This window comes from Rattus norvegicus, chromosome 16 (genome assembly GCF_036323735.1).
Source record: "Rattus norvegicus strain BN/NHsdMcwi chromosome 16, GRCr8, whole genome shotgun sequence".
In the NCBI taxonomy this organism is placed as follows: Eukaryota; Metazoa; Chordata; class Mammalia; order Rodentia; family Muridae; genus Rattus; species Rattus norvegicus.
This window is the reverse complement of record NC_086034.1, coordinates 26,761,660-26,779,408: the sequence shown is the minus strand read 5'-3', so window position 1 is coordinate 26,779,408 and position 17,749 is coordinate 26,761,660. Positions and strand designations below refer to the sequence as shown.

The 17,749-nt window shown below is 41.7% G+C and overlaps 1 protein-coding gene across 18 annotated transcripts in view; it reads right to left on the bottom strand.

Moving 5' to 3' along the window:
* Psd3 (pleckstrin and Sec7 domain containing 3) overlaps window positions 1-17,749 on the bottom strand; it is a 563,941-nt gene that overhangs the window by 23,127 nt on the left and 523,065 nt on the right. For all 18 annotated transcript variants that reach the window (XM_006253039.5, XM_063275383.1, XM_063275384.1 and 15 more), the window contains 3 exons: window positions 14,268-14,425; window positions 13,289-13,433; window positions 7,074-7,217 (listed from right to left, as the gene is read on the bottom strand). In XM_006253039.5, the coding sequence (XP_006253101.1) occupies window positions 7,074-7,217; window positions 13,289-13,433; window positions 14,268-14,425 (447 nt within the window). The remainder of the gene's footprint in view (window positions 1-7,073; window positions 7,218-13,288; window positions 13,434-14,267; window positions 14,426-17,749) is intronic.

Genomic DNA, 17,749 nt, shown 5'->3' with positions numbered 1-17,749 from the left:
TAAAATCAGTTTTTTCTAATGGCCTAGGTTACGGACAATTCTGCTCTGCACCTGTTTACCAAGCATGGCCTTGATTCCCAGTACACTAATTATCATTTCTGAGACTTCACACTCCTTGAATCTATGGGCATTATGCCAAGCACTACTGAAGTACTCTCTGGGAAACATGAGGCCTACCTTAGTTAGCTTCCCTAACAGGATAATCTTTATGCTTCACTCCTGACAATATGGGCCTTTCCTGCATTGATTTCAAAACTGTCACTAGATACCCAATGCCCAATTCCAAAGTCACACCCGCATTCCTGCCCTGCCATTTGGTACAGAAAAAAAGGTTTACTTCTCTGTACTTGCTGCCTATCAATCTATGTGGTTATGGAGAATGTCTGAGGAGGGAAATTTAGAAAGAAAAAAGAATTATGAGTCTTCATGAAGCACTCACTGTACCATAGCACAGGGCAGAAGGTAAGAGTGGACATGAGCGAGTGAGCAACAGTGGGCTGAAGTCACTTAGGATCTACCACCCAACACTACTCATGTGTCACTCAAACTACACTGGGATGTGAATTCTGAAGTCTGTACTCAACAACTCAACTGGCTACAGTCTCAGTTCCAGGGTTTGAAGACTCAGACACCTTCAGGCATTAAGACAAACATAGAGCTATTGGATCTGGCATGACAGAGCCAGCAGGAAGGGAATAGCTTCTTTGCTGAAGTGAACTCACACGGCAAGCAGAGCACGTGTCTGTCACACACAGTCCGTGAGCACTGCACTGCCCTCTGTTTTACACGTGGCTCTACAATCACCTTTGTGAGCCTGAGACCCAGCCCGTCTTCGGTAATCCTTCCTCATTGACTGTTTCCCAGTCTAGCAATGATTTAGAGGCTTGTATACTGATATATCTTCTTCTTTTCCCTCTCTTTCCTCAGGTCTAGACTCAATGTAAGGATCATTTACTCACTACAACTATCTTAAGTGTTGCATGAGAAATATCTTGAAATAAACAATGTCTTCATTCTCTAGTATCTGGTTTATTTGTTTTTTTTGATATTTTATGTATCTACATTTCAAATGTTATCCCCTTTTCTCCCTCTCCCATAACCCCTTCCCCTGCTTCTATGAAAATGCTCCCACTCCCACCCACCTACCCACCCTAACCTCAACACCCTGGTATTCCCCTACACAGGTGCATTGAGCCTTCACAGGGCCAAAGAACTCTCTCACTGATGCCTAATAAAGCCATCCTCTGCTACATGTGGCTGGAGCCATGGGTCCCACCATGTGTACTCATTGGTTGGTGGTTTAGTCCCTGGGAGCTCTGGGGGGGGGGGGTTGGTTGATTTTGTTGTTCTTCCTATGGGGCTGCAAACCCCTTCAGCTCCTTCAGTCCTTTCTCTAACTCATCCATTGGGGACCCCATGCTCAGTCTGATGGTTAGCTGCAAGCATCCTCATTTATATCACTAAGGCTCTGGCAGAGCCTCTCAGAAGACATCCATATCAGGCACCTATCAGCAAGCACTTCTTGGCATCAGCAATAGTGACTGGGTTTGGTGGCTGCATATGAAATGGATCAGTGGGTGGGGCAGACTCTAGATGATCTTTCCTTAAGTCCCTGCTCTACTCTTTGTCCCTGTATTTTCTCCCTGAGTATTTTGTTCCTCCTTCTAAGAAGGACTAAAGCATCCACATTTTGGTCTTTCTTCTTCTTGCACTTCATATGGTCTGTGAATTGTTTCTTGGGTAATCTGAGCTTTTGGACTAATATCCACTTATCAGTGAGTGTATACTATGTGTGCTCTTTTGTGACTGGGTTACTTCACTCAGGATGACATTTTCTAGTTCTATCCATTTGCCTAAGAATTTCATGAAGCAAAGTCAAATACTGAGGACAAGGCCATCAAAAAAAAATGTGAAGATTCTGCTTCTTCAAGCACATAAATGCTTCCCAGCATAGCTCAGCCCACTGTGCTTGACTGGCCGAACCTTTGTGAGTGTTTATTCTGTCTACAAACCATCTGTCTTCCTTCTAAGTCTTTATATATTTTCTAATGTACTTTGGAAGCTTGAAAATCAGTGAAAATACATTAGAATTAAGTGGGAACCAAATAAAGTAGAAATAAACTAATGTGTAAAGGTGTGTGGCTATTGCTGATACTTACTTCCCCAAACTGGGAGACAAGTTTCCTTTTTTGTATACTGATAATGTTTAATAACTATTTCAGAGTATATGCCTTCCAAAAGCAAACCTTCTAATAAAATTTTTCTAAGAGGTCTGCTCTTCCAGAGGTCCTGAGTTCAATTCTCAGCAGCCAAATGGCATTTACTACCATCTATAATGGGATCTGATGCCGACGCAAGTGTGCTTGCAGATAGAGCACTCATACATGATATAAACCAATAAAATCCTTTTTAAAAAGAAAGAAAGAAGAAGGAGAAGGCCATGGCTTCAGGTATTGAGTCAAGAACAAAACTGTCTATTCTCCACCAAATACTAGTCAGAGAAAAAGTACAGGTTTAGTTAATTACAGCCCATTCTCAGTCAAATTTGCTGTTTTAGGTAAAAATGAACACTTTCCTACAAGGTTAAGATGCGAGTCTCTCTACTTTCTCTAGATTTCTTTGTTTAAGTCCCAAACCTACACATTTACTGGAATTTCTAATTATTTACCCCGAGTGAGGGCTTGCTGAAATTCTCAGCCACATAGAGAGCTATGAATTTGGCTTGGCATAGAGAATTGCGTGTCCTCAAAGCAACCTGGGATATAAATGAAATTCATAAACACAAGAACACCCCTGGTGTTGTCAGCAGCGATCTAATATTCTGCCAAAACAAAGGCGTTGTTCTTTCCGAGATGTGTGAAAATGACAAGGACCTCTCTGAAGCCAAAGGAGGCTTATAGATGATGGCCTGCCACAGCGCAGGTGAGACTCAGTGTTTGGGAGCTGGGATCTGGGCACGTGGTTCATCCCTAGTGACAGCACAGCAGGATCAGCACCTTCCTCTTGTCACTGACCATCCGGGGCCTCTGTGGACCTGCAGGTCTTCTCACTTGCTAATGGGATTTTCTGTCACACATATACCTGGCCCTCTATAAAGGATTGATGCTATGCTTTCTGAGTGCACTGATTTCTCTGATGCTACCATAGCATCAGATGCTATGATAAAGTTTCACTGAGTCCCTCAGCTAAGTATCAAGAATCTGGAAAATATTCTAGGATCTGGGGTAGAGCTGTCAGCAAAATACACAAACTGCCTAGTAGTTGCCTATATTCTATTCAGGAAAGAAGTGAGTGATTAAAGGGATGCTGCTAATGAAGCAAAAGATACTGCACAAGAGCCTCTACAAGCACTCACAGGAGACCAATTCTGTGGCTGAATTCTCAGCATACTAGAGTCTACATGATCTATTACTTCAATTTTCATCTGAGTTAGTGAAAAACAATGAATAACATTTCCAAAAGTATTTTATTTATTCATCTCACACACACAATTTTTGATGAAATTCACCCAGTAAGTGCCCCTTGGACCTTCCTCTCTGACACAGGTTAATACAGCTTGACATAATTCAAGGCACTTGACACAGTACCCCGAGTCTGTCTTTAATGAGTGAAGTCCTGGAATACAACCTTTAAATTCCTTGAGGAGGCAACAATGACAAGACCCGATTTCTCCCAACGATGCTCTAATTTCAAGGTTCAGGATATGGAATTGCTGCTTCTCCCTGGGCTCCATTTTCAAGCAAAGGGCCCCACAGACGATCCACACTTGGTCTCTACCTAGCAGTGGATACTTTCCTGTGGTTTTGCAAGGGCCCTACCTCCTGGGCATAGATTCTCCTCTTAAAGAGTCAAGGGCTCAAAGCAAGGTGATGAGTCCTGGAAACCGGGAGTGAGGTGTTGGGAAATTTAATTAGAAAGTGTGAAACAAAAAAACAAGCCCATGGCTTCCAGTTACTACAGAAGTGTGAAGAACAATGATTGCTTTCTGAGAACGTACATTTCCCAGGAATGAACAAGCCTTGTGAAAGATGAGTACGATTCATTTCTTATTTTTATTAATTTTTCAAGTCTTTTGTCGGTAAGGCTTTAGTAGCTTTAGTTAACAAACTTTCAGTCTTTATTAGACTTTCCTTGTATGTTAGTGGACTAGAGCAAGGACTCCTTTACCATGGAGAAGACTAGTGTGTGGCTATGGCTCTGCCTTCTAGCTTAGACACAGTGACAATTCAGGTGGCAACTTCTAGGACATTCTGTGAAAATCAATAAACAAGTGCAGGGCTCTGGGCATGTTGTATTGGGGACCATGGAGTCCACTAAAGGCCCAAAGAAGGACTAACTTAACTTCAATGTACAACCAACTCATTGTGAGTTCCACAGTAGACTGACTTTGGATGGTGTGTCTAGCGCAGGCTTTTTATAGGAGAGATCTGCACCTTACTCAGATGGTCCCCCCAAAAATGACCATAGGATCAAATAACCCTGTTAAAAATGGGGTACAGAGCTAAACAAAGAATTCTCAACTGATGAATATACAATGGCTGAGAAACACCTAAAGAAATGTTCAACATCCTTAGTCATCAGGGGAATGCAAATCAAAACAACCCTGAGATTCCACTTCACACCAGTCAGAATGGCTAAGGTCAAAAACTCAAATCTGACATCAGAGGCTGGAAAGGATATGGAGAAAGAGGAACCCTTCTCCATTGTTGGTGGGATTGCAAGCTAGTACAACCACTCTGGAAATCAGTCTGGCAGTTCCTCAGAAAATTGGACATAGTACTACTACCTGAGGATCCAGCTATACCACTCCTAGGCATAAACCAAAAGATGCTCCAACATATAACAAGGACACTTGGCACTGTGTTCAGAGAAGCCTTATAATAGCCAGAAGCTGGAAAGAACCCAGATGTCCTTCAACAGAAGAATGGATACAAAAAAATGTGGTACATTTGCACAATGGAGTACTACTCAGCTATTAAAAACAATGACTTCATGAAATTCATAAGTAAATGGATTGAACTAGAAAATAACATCCTGAGTGAGGTAACCCAATCACAAATAAACACACATGCACTCACTGATAAGTGGATATTAGCCAATATCCACTGATAAGCTTAGATTACCCAAGATACAATCCACAGACCACATGAAGCTCAAGAAGAATGACCAAAGTGCAGATGCTTCAGTCCTTTTTAGAAGGGGAGAGCAAAAATATTCATAGTAGGAGATAGGAGACAAAGTTCAGGGCGGAGACTGAAGGAAAGTCCACCCAGAGACTGCCCCACCTGGGGATGCAGCCCATATATAGCCACCAAATCCAGACAATATTGCTGACGCCAAGAAGTGCATGCTGACAGGAGCCTGATATAGCTGTCTCCTGAGAGGCTCCGCCAGAGCATGACAAATACAGAGGCAAATGCTCTCAGCCAACCATTGAACTGATAACTGGGTTCCCATTAGAGCAGGAGTTAGAGAAAGGACTAAAGGAGCTGAAGGGGTTTGCAACCCCATAAAAACCAGAGCTCCCAGGGACTAAACTATCATCTAAAGAGTACACATGGACAGACCCATGGCTCAGCTGCATATGTAGCAGAGGATGGCCTTGTTGGGTATCAGTGGGAGGAGAAGCCTTTGGTCCTGCCAAGGTTTGATGCCCCAGTGTAGGGGAATGTCATGGCGGAAAGCTGGGAAAAGATGGGTGGGTGAAATGGGAACAGGGGGAGCGGGGAGGGCATAGGGGGTTTATGGACAGGAAACCAGGAAAGGAAATAACATTTGAAATGTAAATAAAAATATCTAATAAAAAGCAAATAAAAACAAGAAAAAAAATGACCATACAAAGGACATTGGAGGCAGGAGTAGCTGAACAAGGTAGTGCATATATGGTTGCAGGGAGAAGGGGACAGAAACGTTAGTTACCAGTGCATGTGGAGAGACCTGTGGTCCAGATAGGAGGGAAAGGCAAATCCTCTCAGATTCATGTGTGGAACTTGAATTAGAAGGTAAATGGGAGGGGGAGTAAGAGCCGGGACAGCTATGGGACAGGTGACATTATCATCACTTTGACCTTCAGAAACAACAGCAAAGGGCACGGATGAACTGAAGGAAGGAAAGATAGCAGGAGGCAACTGCTAGTCTCCAGTGAGAGCTGTGGAAGCCCTGCTGATACAGAGGAGACATCCAGGCAGTAGCTGCAGTGAACAGGGCACAGAGCGGAGCCCTGCAAAGACAAGGTTAGGACGCAAATGCTCACATGCTCCCAGGTCCCATCCAGATGCCATATAATAGAGGAATGAGGGAAAACTGAGAACATGGAAGGGCCTAGAAGTACAATGAGTGACAGCCTGAGTTATTACAGAAGAGAGTGTGAAAGAGTAAATCATGGCCCATACTTTCTCCCCTTTCTTTTGTTGTTTTATAGAAAGGTACTTAAGGAGCTGAGTGTGGTTGTCAAGAGCCGAGGCTGGAGGATACTGACTTTGACTTGTGAGAAACCTCAGATGAAGGGCACCCTTGGGATGAGGCTTTCAGCTTGGGCTGAACATGCTGCCTTTCCCCTCATCACACTGGCAACGCCAGAAGAATGAGGGCAGTCTTCACCCATCAGTACCCTTTTGCAGAGCATGTGGTGAGTGCGAGAGACAAATGCACTGATGTCACCTAGCAGCGAGGGTGTGCAGGAGCAGCAGATGCTTCCCTTCTCTTCCCAGCTCATTTCCTCCACTGCATTTATTTTGACCTAAACTCTGTTGGAAGGAACACAGGGTCACAGAAGGCAGCTGTCCTCCCTGGCACGTTTCCCTTACTGTTGTTCTTTTTGTTACCCTTGTCGCAGGTGCACTCCATTCTGACTTGGAGGCTGTTTGTTTGACAGGAATGAACCGGCCAACACTTTGGTATTTATTTGGTGCTTAAGTAAAATCACACACATGAGGCTACAAGGGCTCCTGTCATATGAGGACATTCTAAGTTGGGCCCAGGACAAGTCAAGCTCACTACCATGACTGCTATGAGGTGTTTACTTCACAGGCAGATCATAAGACACCACTTAGTAACATCTAGGTTCGCCATACCTCAAAGTCGAGATAGTGATCTTTAAGCTTGTATTCATCAACATCCTTGGCTTTGACCTTCTTGTCTGGGGGATATGAGCGATGTTCAGCCAGCTCAGTGGTGATCTGCTTCAGCTTGCTTTCGTGGGACTTCAGCTGTTCCTCCTGCGGGAAATTGTGAAGTCATTCAATGTGCAGAAAATAGTCCAAGAGAAGCACAGGACGCCTGTAAAATCCTTTCTGCTTAATGATGTCAATTTATCAAAACAATCCAGTGAGGAGCCTTTGGTCCCAAGTCCTTCCAATTTGGTTAGGCCAGTGTTAGTATATTCCTTTTTAGGATGGCAATAGGGACTAACATCACTAGCTCATCTCTTGTCACAAAGCCATGCTGTTTCTGAGCCCTTTATCAGCTGTACTTGTCACCAAATGGGGACCAGACCTCTCAGGAAAAAAACTCAACCAACATGTTAGTTACAAGCTGAACAATTAAGTGCTTTTCCTGAGAGCCATGACTTGGCTTCTCTCTTCATGCACACTCAGCAATGCTGTTAGCCTCCCCCTGCCTATCACAATGAACATTTTACATGTATCACAATGCATATTTTTTTTCTTTTGGGGAGAAATTGTGCTAAGAAGAAATGATTTTATGAAACCTATGTGCAGATGAAATTCTTCCCTAGAGTGACAGAGGTTCTCACTTGGCTTCAACTTCATTGACCCAAAGCAGTCATTCAGTTAAACACAGAGTAATTACAGCCTGAATACCTTTAGTGCTTACACCAGAAACTAACACCATTTATATCAACTTGGTAATACACTACCTGAAAAGATATGCCTCTTAGCTCTCTCATAACAGTGAAAATACTGATTTTTCTTTTCTTTCTTTCCTTCCTTTTCTTTCTTCCTCTTTCCTTTCTTTCTTCCTTTTCTCATTCCCTTTCTCCCTCTCTTCCTCCCTCCTGTCTGTCTTTCTTTTTGAGACAAGATCTCACTGAGTAGAATAGACTGTCTTTGAAATTCACTCATTACCCTCCTGCCTCTACCTCATGATTGGGATTACAGATGCGTAATACATATCCAGCAGCTTTAAACAGGCTTGAAACAAAAGATATTTTAATTCTTTGGCATCATACAATTGTGTGGCTGTTTAGCATTCTGCTTTTCCATGAAAATTGGTTCAAAATCTTGAGCAATTTTACATGTGCAGTATAAAATAAATAAATGATAGATGAAAAGGGATTAAAATAACCAGTAAATATATTTTACAGAATAGAAACAATTTTATATTACATAATTTATACAGATTAATGGAGATGAATTTTTAAAGTTACCAGAAAATTATTAATTACAAATAATAAATTGAGACTGTGTAATATTTTAAGTAAAAAGTTACCCAGAAGCATGAGTCATATACAGTATCTTAGGGTACTTTAAAAATGGTGACATCTCTAGAGCCTAAAGAAAAAAACTTGCAAATGTAGGGTTTTCAAATAGAAAATAAATAACAAAAAGAAAAATAAAGTGAAGGATGAAAGTAGGACCATATTCATTGGAAATACCAAGTACAACCAAATACCCAAAGTCACTCTGGCAGGGAATGAAGGCACAGGAAGAGACATGGTGAAGTTTATGGGAAACCCATCATCTCTTCACAGACAATGGCAAAAGCCATGGGAAACACTTTAGGGAGAATTGTTTACAATTTTCATTCATCTGTTATGCTCTGTAAAGGAGCATACAGACCATGCATGTCCCAGATGGATGTATTTCTAAAATGGGTATGCCAAAGCTCTAAACCCGTGCAACCATACATGAAGCTGGAGTCTCATCCAGGCTAATGAGGTCATAAGGCCTGGTGACCCCTCTGCATGCATGCTACACACCAAGGAAAGGCTAGAAACCCAGCAACAATAAAGGACAGCAAGGATAGGAAACCCTTAGGGAGATGTTCCAGTCTGTGACCCTGCTGGCATCCTGACCTGTTTCTCCAGGATTCAGAACTGTGAGGGTGTGTGTGTGTGTGTGTGTGTGTGTGTGTGTGTGTGTGTGTACATATATACATGCATACATACATACATACATACATACATACATACATACACCAACAGGTACTGAAAACTACAAAGGCAATTACTAGATGATCAAGCCATCCCTATTCCAGGTATACACTTGGAGGAATGAAATAATGTCAAAGAGATGTATGCACTATCATGGTCACTGTGGCATGACTCACAGTGTTTAAGATATGGACATAAACTATGTGCCCAACGACAGAGACCATTAAATTCTAGTCACATACTACAAGTGCTCACTTACATGTGAAATCCATAAAACGTTACACTGCAGGATACTAGAGGATAGACTAGTAGCTATATAACTTGGGGACTGTGGGGACTTGGGAGATGTTAGTCAAAGATCAAAAATGTCAGGAAGAAGAATAAATTCAAGAATTCTCTGGTGACTCAAGCCAACTATAATTGATAGCGTGATACATATTTCAACATTGCTAAAAATATGTCAAATGCTCTCACCAAAAAAGTGGCACATATGTCAATTATCTTGATTAATCACTGCACAATGTATGCACAATAAAAACACAGTGTAACTACAAATAGCGATAATTTTTATTTGTCAATTACAGTTTAAGATGAGATTTTCACTTTCTCTCACCCAAGACTATTTTTATTTTGAAGGGTATTTCATATTTTGCTTTTTATATTTAATTAACCAAAATACTGCCTTGCTGGCTTTGAAATAGTCCTCCCGACTCAGTTTCCCATATAGCTGAATTATAGATGTGTCCGGTACACCTGGATTTATTTTACCTTTGGGAATAGTGTTAACAGTACACATCAGTGAGGCTCCGTGTGATGTTTTAATACATGATACAGTACAAGATGACATGACAGACTGTTTAAGTGTGCGCACGATGAGTGTATAGTTCTGACCATGAGGAAGAATGACTCCTCTTTTGGCATACCACACACATTCCCAGTGTCTTCTCAGTGGGCCCACTCGGAGCTCAGGATTAAATGAGGAAGCACTCAGCAGTAGAGTGCTTGCCCAGCATGCTAAAGGTTCTGGGTTTAATACCCACCGAGAAGTGGTGGATATTTCAATGAGAAAAGTGAGCACAGGACTCTTGTTTCTTCCCAGTGTTCACAAGTGGCTTGCCCTCAGTTAATGTATACTGATCAGTATCTAACAATTGACCATTCCAAACTTTTACAAGAAAATGAATGGAGTTCGAAGACAACAGGACCAGATACAAGAAACAGTCACTGTCTGTATGTGATATGAGTGTTCCTACGTGGGGAAAGGCCTAAGGAAGGCAGAGAGCCACAGAGTCATGTGTCTACATGTCTCCTGTCTTCCTGGCCAGTCCCCTGTATACTTGAGACACGCATCCTTCCTGGCTCAGTCTGAACGTTAATCATCACTTAGGTCTGCAAACTGGGCCTGTGCTACAAGTCTCAGATCATGCTGTGTGCTTTCGAGCTTGAAAATGACTGCTTTGGTGGGTATAAAATGTCCTCAAGAGACTATCCGGTGTGTGTGCGCGCGGGAGGGAAGGCGTGATATTCTGTTTGGACAGCTACACCAGAAGGAGGGGGAAATCTTTAAATGTTTGAAGTAGTCTCTCCACCCCCAAGAGAAGAGAAATGTACTCTGGCAGCACTGTGAAGAAAACAACAGAGAAGGTGACTCCTACACAGCAGAGCTGTTCAGGAAGAGCTGTGCCACACTGGCAGCCATCGGTCCTAATAACTTAGGCTAATACGTTTTGGAGGCAAGACAAGAACAAGTTCAAGAAAAGCTCCCCAGTGATAGGATAATGCACTCAAAGTACCAAACACTCTTACTTGGACCTCTGATTTTCCTAACACTGTTTATCTTCCCAGGAGAGTGCTCACCTTGTTGTTACATACTTTAAAAATTCAAATTACCCCAAAGCCTCTGGCATTCAGGAGGCATTCGTGGTCAGACTGTGGGTCTGTCAATCTGAAGCTCTCAGATGTACAGTCTCTGGAAAAAGCAGTGGTTCTTAATGGGAGAGGATGAAGCTTGATCTCTGAGAGGGTCTGGCAATGTCTCCCTAAACATACTTACTATACATGAAAATTAAATGCCACTCTTCCCTAATGCTTGAGCGTTTCTATCCCTAATACCTTTTAAGTATATGACGATTTGTATGGCAAAGGTAATGCTTATAGAGTGAATATCTACCACAAGTTTAAAACCCCACACCATATGATCCTTCCTGAAGCCATGCCTCTTCTCTTACTAATGTTTTTACAACTACGATCATATTTGTGCCCATTCCTTTCCTGTCCATCCCTATCACCGTGCATTCCCTCATCAAAGAAGACTGGTTCAGATTCACCTCCCATCGCTCCAGCCAACATGCTCTTACCAAGTTTACCAATGACTTCTTTGCCACCTAGTAGGGGTCATTTGCCTTGCTTTTTCTGTCTTCCCTTCTTTTCTTAATGCAGACACTCTGTATTTGGTTATTCTCACCTAAATATAGAAACTGGCTCTGGAGTTCCTTAGTCTGTTTCTGAGCCCTGGATCCACAATATTTAGAACCAGAAGGAAGGCAAGGCCATAGGAAAGGATTTTGTCGAGAACCAGAGTGGCGAAGACTAGATAAGTGAAGCAGGGTTCCACAAGTCAGTTCAGGAATCAGTCAGCCCCCAGCCATTTGAATCTAGGTGACAACTCTTCTCATCTTTCCCAGCCATTAGAGCTGCCCTGTTCTATGAATGGAAATTTCAGCTTCCACTCACAGCTAGCATTCCCTTCTGGATTACTGGCGCTCCTTGAAGGGCCTTTGTGCTGCTAGTGCAATCTTCCTTAAATCTCTCATCACGCAGCAACAACGATAACTTCTCCAGTACCAATGGGATCACATTCTTACCCTGCTGAGGCTACTGTCTCAAGGATACTGGGAAGCTACCGAAACATTCAAAAATCTTACACATAGCAGACATGCAACGGTTTAGTGTCCCCCTCCAAAGCGTACACGGAAGTTTGATTTCTACTGGGGCAATACTGGGTTCAGGCTGTCAAGAGGTGGCAAGGTGAGTGTGTTTCACACTCGCGCGTTACTGACTGCTGTTCTGAGTACAGGCGTGGGCTGCTAAGCATCAGCTTGACGCCCTCCACTCTCTCCTGCTCAGCCCCCTGTTCTCTTCACCATGCAGTCTCTACACGATTACCGCAGAACAGGAGAACCCTGATCGCTGCTTACTGACTCTGTGGTACTCTGCTATAGCAGCACAGGTTAGGACAACGCTGTTTCGTAACATGGCCCTGCTTTCCTTAGAGGTACATTCCTGATGGTCACAAGGCCTCTTTAGCCATGAAAACAAGCACATAGCTCTGGCATCTGGCTTTTTTCCCTCTAACCCCTTATATCACACATCAGACAACAGCTTGACTTCCGTTAAGCTTCCTATCAGATCTTGGGCTTCCCCTTTTGCTCAACTGTCATGTCCTCTGTGCCATACAAGGTTCTGGCCCATCCTAGATGACATTAATTCTGTATTAAGGAACAAGAATTTCATAAGGACATGGAAGTAACTTCCAAAGTCCCTCACTAGTCAAGGGCAGAGAGGCTATTTCAGACATGTTTAGTGCTGGCAGGGCCTCAGACCATAGCTTCGAGGAGAAAGTATCATAATCCTTGGGAAGACTAATCTGACAATGTTAGGGTAGGATAATCTTTTGATTAATCAGACAACAGCAGAGAAGTAGATAGAAATGAATATGATAAAGAGCTTGGTCTCTTGACCTGGATGAGTTTAGTGGAACCGAATCTCACCACTTCTACCCAAGAGGGCGAAGTATTAAACTGGAATTACCCCACTCTCGCTATACAGTGAGAAGGAAATCATGGGAATACCTTTATATTCCTCAGTAAAGCACTCAGGAAAAGGAAAGTAATGAATAAAGGTGAAAAGCTCATCACCAAGCCAGGATATTGCCCCAACCCTAAGTCATGTAACATAAAATTAGGATTAAAAAGTAAAAATGTAGGCACAGGTCTGAAGTGTTGAAATTGGGGCACAACCCCTTTGTACCTGCCTAATCATGCAATTCTGCAAAGTTTACCTTATAAGACACACCAAAATATGCACAATCTTTCAACATTAAAAATTAGTTAATATTGGTATCACCACAGGGCTTGCTTTAGCAAGCACAGAGCATGATCACACTGGCTTGCTTACCTGGGATAATTTTGTTGTGGTGGCTGGCAGAAGTGGGCGGCTGAACTTCTTCTGAGAGCCAATGGCTGCAGGGAAAGGTGGTGCAGAAAATACAGCTGCCACACAGTTGATTTTGTTTATCCATCCCTGCATTTCCTCTGGACTCCTACGAGAGGAAGAGATATGTACGCTAGGATAGTGCTCTGTCCATGTAGAAAACACTTAGCCTTTTGCCTTCTACTGATTTAAAATGGCACGTTAAAATAATTTATTCTTAGTGAGAAACTTCACTGGTTCACTGGAGGTTACCATTCTCAACAGCGATCAGCAGTCACTGTGGGAATGAAAGGCCACAGGGAATCACTACCGAATAAACTGTGGCTTTCTCTGAAGGACATAGGCAAAACGGTATGTATACTTTGCAAATATCCATTTTTCTTAGAAGGTAGTCTAGGCCAAAACTAAATATTAATTATATTAATATTATCACTATTATATTAATATTATCAATAGTTATTAATTATATTATTAATAATATTAAAGTTAACTTTCCTCTTTTAGTCACAAATTATATTTTAAAATTAAACTCAGGCATACACAGTAAAAAAGAAATATAAAAAGGCATGCCTGACCAGTGCGAGAAAGAACTGAATTGTTTCCTCACATATTAACTACACATTAACAATGCAACCCAGTAATCCTAGTCTTAGGTAGGTGTACAAGACACACAAGATACCGATCACAAAGACTTATAGGTCAATATTTGTGGCATCACTCTTTAAAAATATCATTATTGTATATATGATGTGTGTGTGAGAAAGAGAGGGAGAGAGAGAGAGAGAGAGAGAGAGAGAGAGAGAGAGAGAGAGAGAGAGATCATGAGTACAGAGATCAGAGTTGGATCCTCTATATGGAGAGAGGGAAGAATAAAGAGAAGGAGAAAGAGGTGTGTGTAGGGGAAGAAACGAAGACCAAATAAGAACAAAACCAACAAACTTACTGGGTTTGGAAAAGCAGGACCCTCCAGTCTGCAGTCTTGAGTTTAAACACATTCGGCTTCTTCTCATACTCGGTGGCCTTGGATGCTAGAGCATGGTGCACACTGACTGCATTCTTCAAGTCTTCATCGGACAGAGACTTCTCGGGCTTATACTCATCCTGCACACAAAGAAAGCAAGCACAAGCGCATGAGCACTGTGGAGATCTGAATGGGAAATGAATGGAAAACCTTTTAGAAAAATCCATGGAAATACTAGGAAAGTAAAACGGGGAGTTCCAACTCTTGATAACTTTGTAAATTTAACAGACGATCCCATTTTTGAACTATGTGCAACGAGGCAGCCCACCTTAAAAGGCATTATTTTAATAAGGCCAATATACATTAATTAAGGTAGACTGCTGAGGAAGGCTGTATAGACAGACATACACATCCTCCAAGCCAGCAACACAGCCAGGGCCAACAGGAAGTATGAGAGGGTTTCAGAAACAAATGGGCCCATGCAGAAGCTGGCAGTTGCCTTCAACAGAACTGTCCTTATGGTAGAAACAATGTGTCTGAGCCCTTTATCTGAACACACTCCATGTTCCCCAGGCTATCTTTTGAGGTGGTTAATACTATCAAAACCAAAAGGAACAATGAAATAAAGGAATTTCTCTAGCTTTTCTGATGAGGAAAAAGACCAACTTAAGATAAAGCTTGACCTGTTTTTCTAAACAGGTATAAAATACATAAGGAAGGTGTCATATACATACAATTTTACTTCTTGGCAATAACTACATAGTTCAGTTTTCAAAGATTCTTTTGTATCGATACCATCCAAATATAACAGCCAAACAAAAACTTTGCTAGTAGAATAATAATCAGAATTTAAAATAGGTTTTTCAATTATTTCTAGTAGTTGTTGGCATCACTGGAATAAATAAAGGATAAAACCAATATTAAAAAAAACTCCCCGACCTCTCTGATGCATGTGATACAAGCTGTGACAGTACACATTTCTGGACCTTAGGATCCATTTCTCATAGCAAAACCAAGATGTTTACTAAACTTATGTTTCTATTATAAACTACAACACCACACACACACACACACATATGCATACACACACATGCACACACACACTCACATGTACATATACACTCACATGCACACATACACACACATACCCACACTTGCACACACACAATCACATGCACACATACACACACAAACGCACACACATACACATACACGCTCACATGCACACATACACACATGCACACACACACTCACATGCACACATACACACACACTCACATGCACGCACACACTTGCACACACACTCACATGCACGCACACACTTGCACACACACTCACATGCACACATACACAAACACACACACATAGACAAGCAAACACACACACTCACATGCACACACATATTCACACGCACACACACATATTCACATGCACACACACACACCTCTTATTACTGTGTCGTAGTGAGCATTTGAGAGGATATTAGCATTATCAACAACAACAACAACACACACACGCACACATGCACACACCTCTTATCACTGTCTCAGTGAGCATATGAGAGGATATTAGCACTGTCAACAACAACAACAACAACAACAACAACAACAACAACAACACACACACACGCACACGCCTCTTATCACTGTCTTACTGTGAACATAGGAAAGAGAGGATGTTACTCCTCTCATTACAGGCTTTTTTCCAAGCTTTTTAAAAACCAATTTTCTCTCACATTGCCCTGTTTTTCACCAATAGCAATCGAGATGCAAACAGTTCAACTATATTAATGTCTGGAACTTACTCAAAATGAATAAAAAAAGGCATGCTGAGTGTTGATTGTTAATGATCCCTATCTGCATTAAGCTGAGAGGCAAAGGTTTTTCCATTACTCATGAAGTAAATACCAGTAGCAACATAACGATTCCCCACATTTACAATAACATCTACAAGTTAAATGACAACTTCCAGAATGAGATCACAAAGGGTCCTGGTTTATTAAGGCTCGGGGGTTATGATTTGTTGCTGACGAAGTCTTATGGCAAGGTAAGATGAACAAAAGCCAATGAAAAGAGAACATTTAATGTAAACCGACACAATTAAAAACACATTGTGGACCGAGTTCTATTAGTGCAGTCTAGTTATGTTGGGAGGGCCCCTCGCACTTTTGAAAAGTCTTTCGCAGTGACTCAGCATTGTAAAGTCTATGACTCTCTTCACATGACACATTGTTGAGTAGGAGTTTAAAGTAGAGGTAGCCGGAGTATAAAATCCCCTCTAGCCCCAGGACCACACTGAGCATACATATACATACTCCTGCAGGCATGGCCCTGCAGCCAGTGCACTCTGCTTCTAGATAGGAAGCTGAGGAAAAGGGAGGGAGAGAAATGATCAGCCCTGACCTTAGCCCAGAGAATTATACACGCCTCCATCCTTGAGCATGTCCTCCCAACAAACCAGGACCGGCCTGCTCAGGTGTTAGTCTAGAATGCGTGTGAACCTCTTTTGGTTCTGTGCTCTGTAACTCAGGCTTTACCCTCTCCCAAGTTTCTTCCTTTTTTATATGTATTTTTAAAAGATAATTGTTGATCTTATTTTTCAGCTCTCTCCTTTCTTGATCTTTTGTGGTGAGATCTATTACATGCTCTGCTCTGTTTATAACTCACTAAACAGACAGCCCAGCCTTAGTCTACAATAATCCTCCTGCCTCTGCCTCCCACTACAGAGATTAGAGCTGTGTCCTACCACAGCCTGCCCATTTTCTTCTTTAATTAAGGAATAATTAAGGCTGTACATTTTGTTTGAGTATGAGTTACACACTATAACACAGTTTAGAAATAAATCATATCTCTCTCTCATTAACCTCTGGTAGTCTATAGTTTTATTTTTGTATATGTTCTTTGACCTTAGTGGTAGATGTGCCTAAAGCTTTAATTGTGTGTCATTATATATTTTTATTTGTTGGCTTATGATCAGAGAATGTGGTCTATAGTGTCTATTTTCCATTCAGTTATTAAAGGTATCTATGTAGCATAGAGCGTGTTGATTTTGTTTATGCTCCTTGAAAAGGTACATTATTATTAGATAAGTGAGCCTTTCTAATCAAACATAGTGACTAGTCTCCTCCTGTCCTTACATGTTTTCCCACTGTCCATCCCCTTCAGAGAACACACTGACGTCTCCCACTTACTGCAGAGGAAATGTTGAGTTCTCCTTTTATGCTTAATAACTTCCATTTTTACAAGTTAGTCTCTATACAGCTTAGTGCATTAGGGTTTAAGTATTATCGATTTTAAGACTATGTACTATCTACTATTTTTGAGTATTTTTCTACCAACATTTGTAGTTACTCATGTAAGGTGGAAATTCCAAAGATATCTTCCACACATATTTACAAGATTTTTAAATCATTTTATCTCAGCCTTCTTATTCTCACATGGCTGGAATACTTTAGTACACCTTAT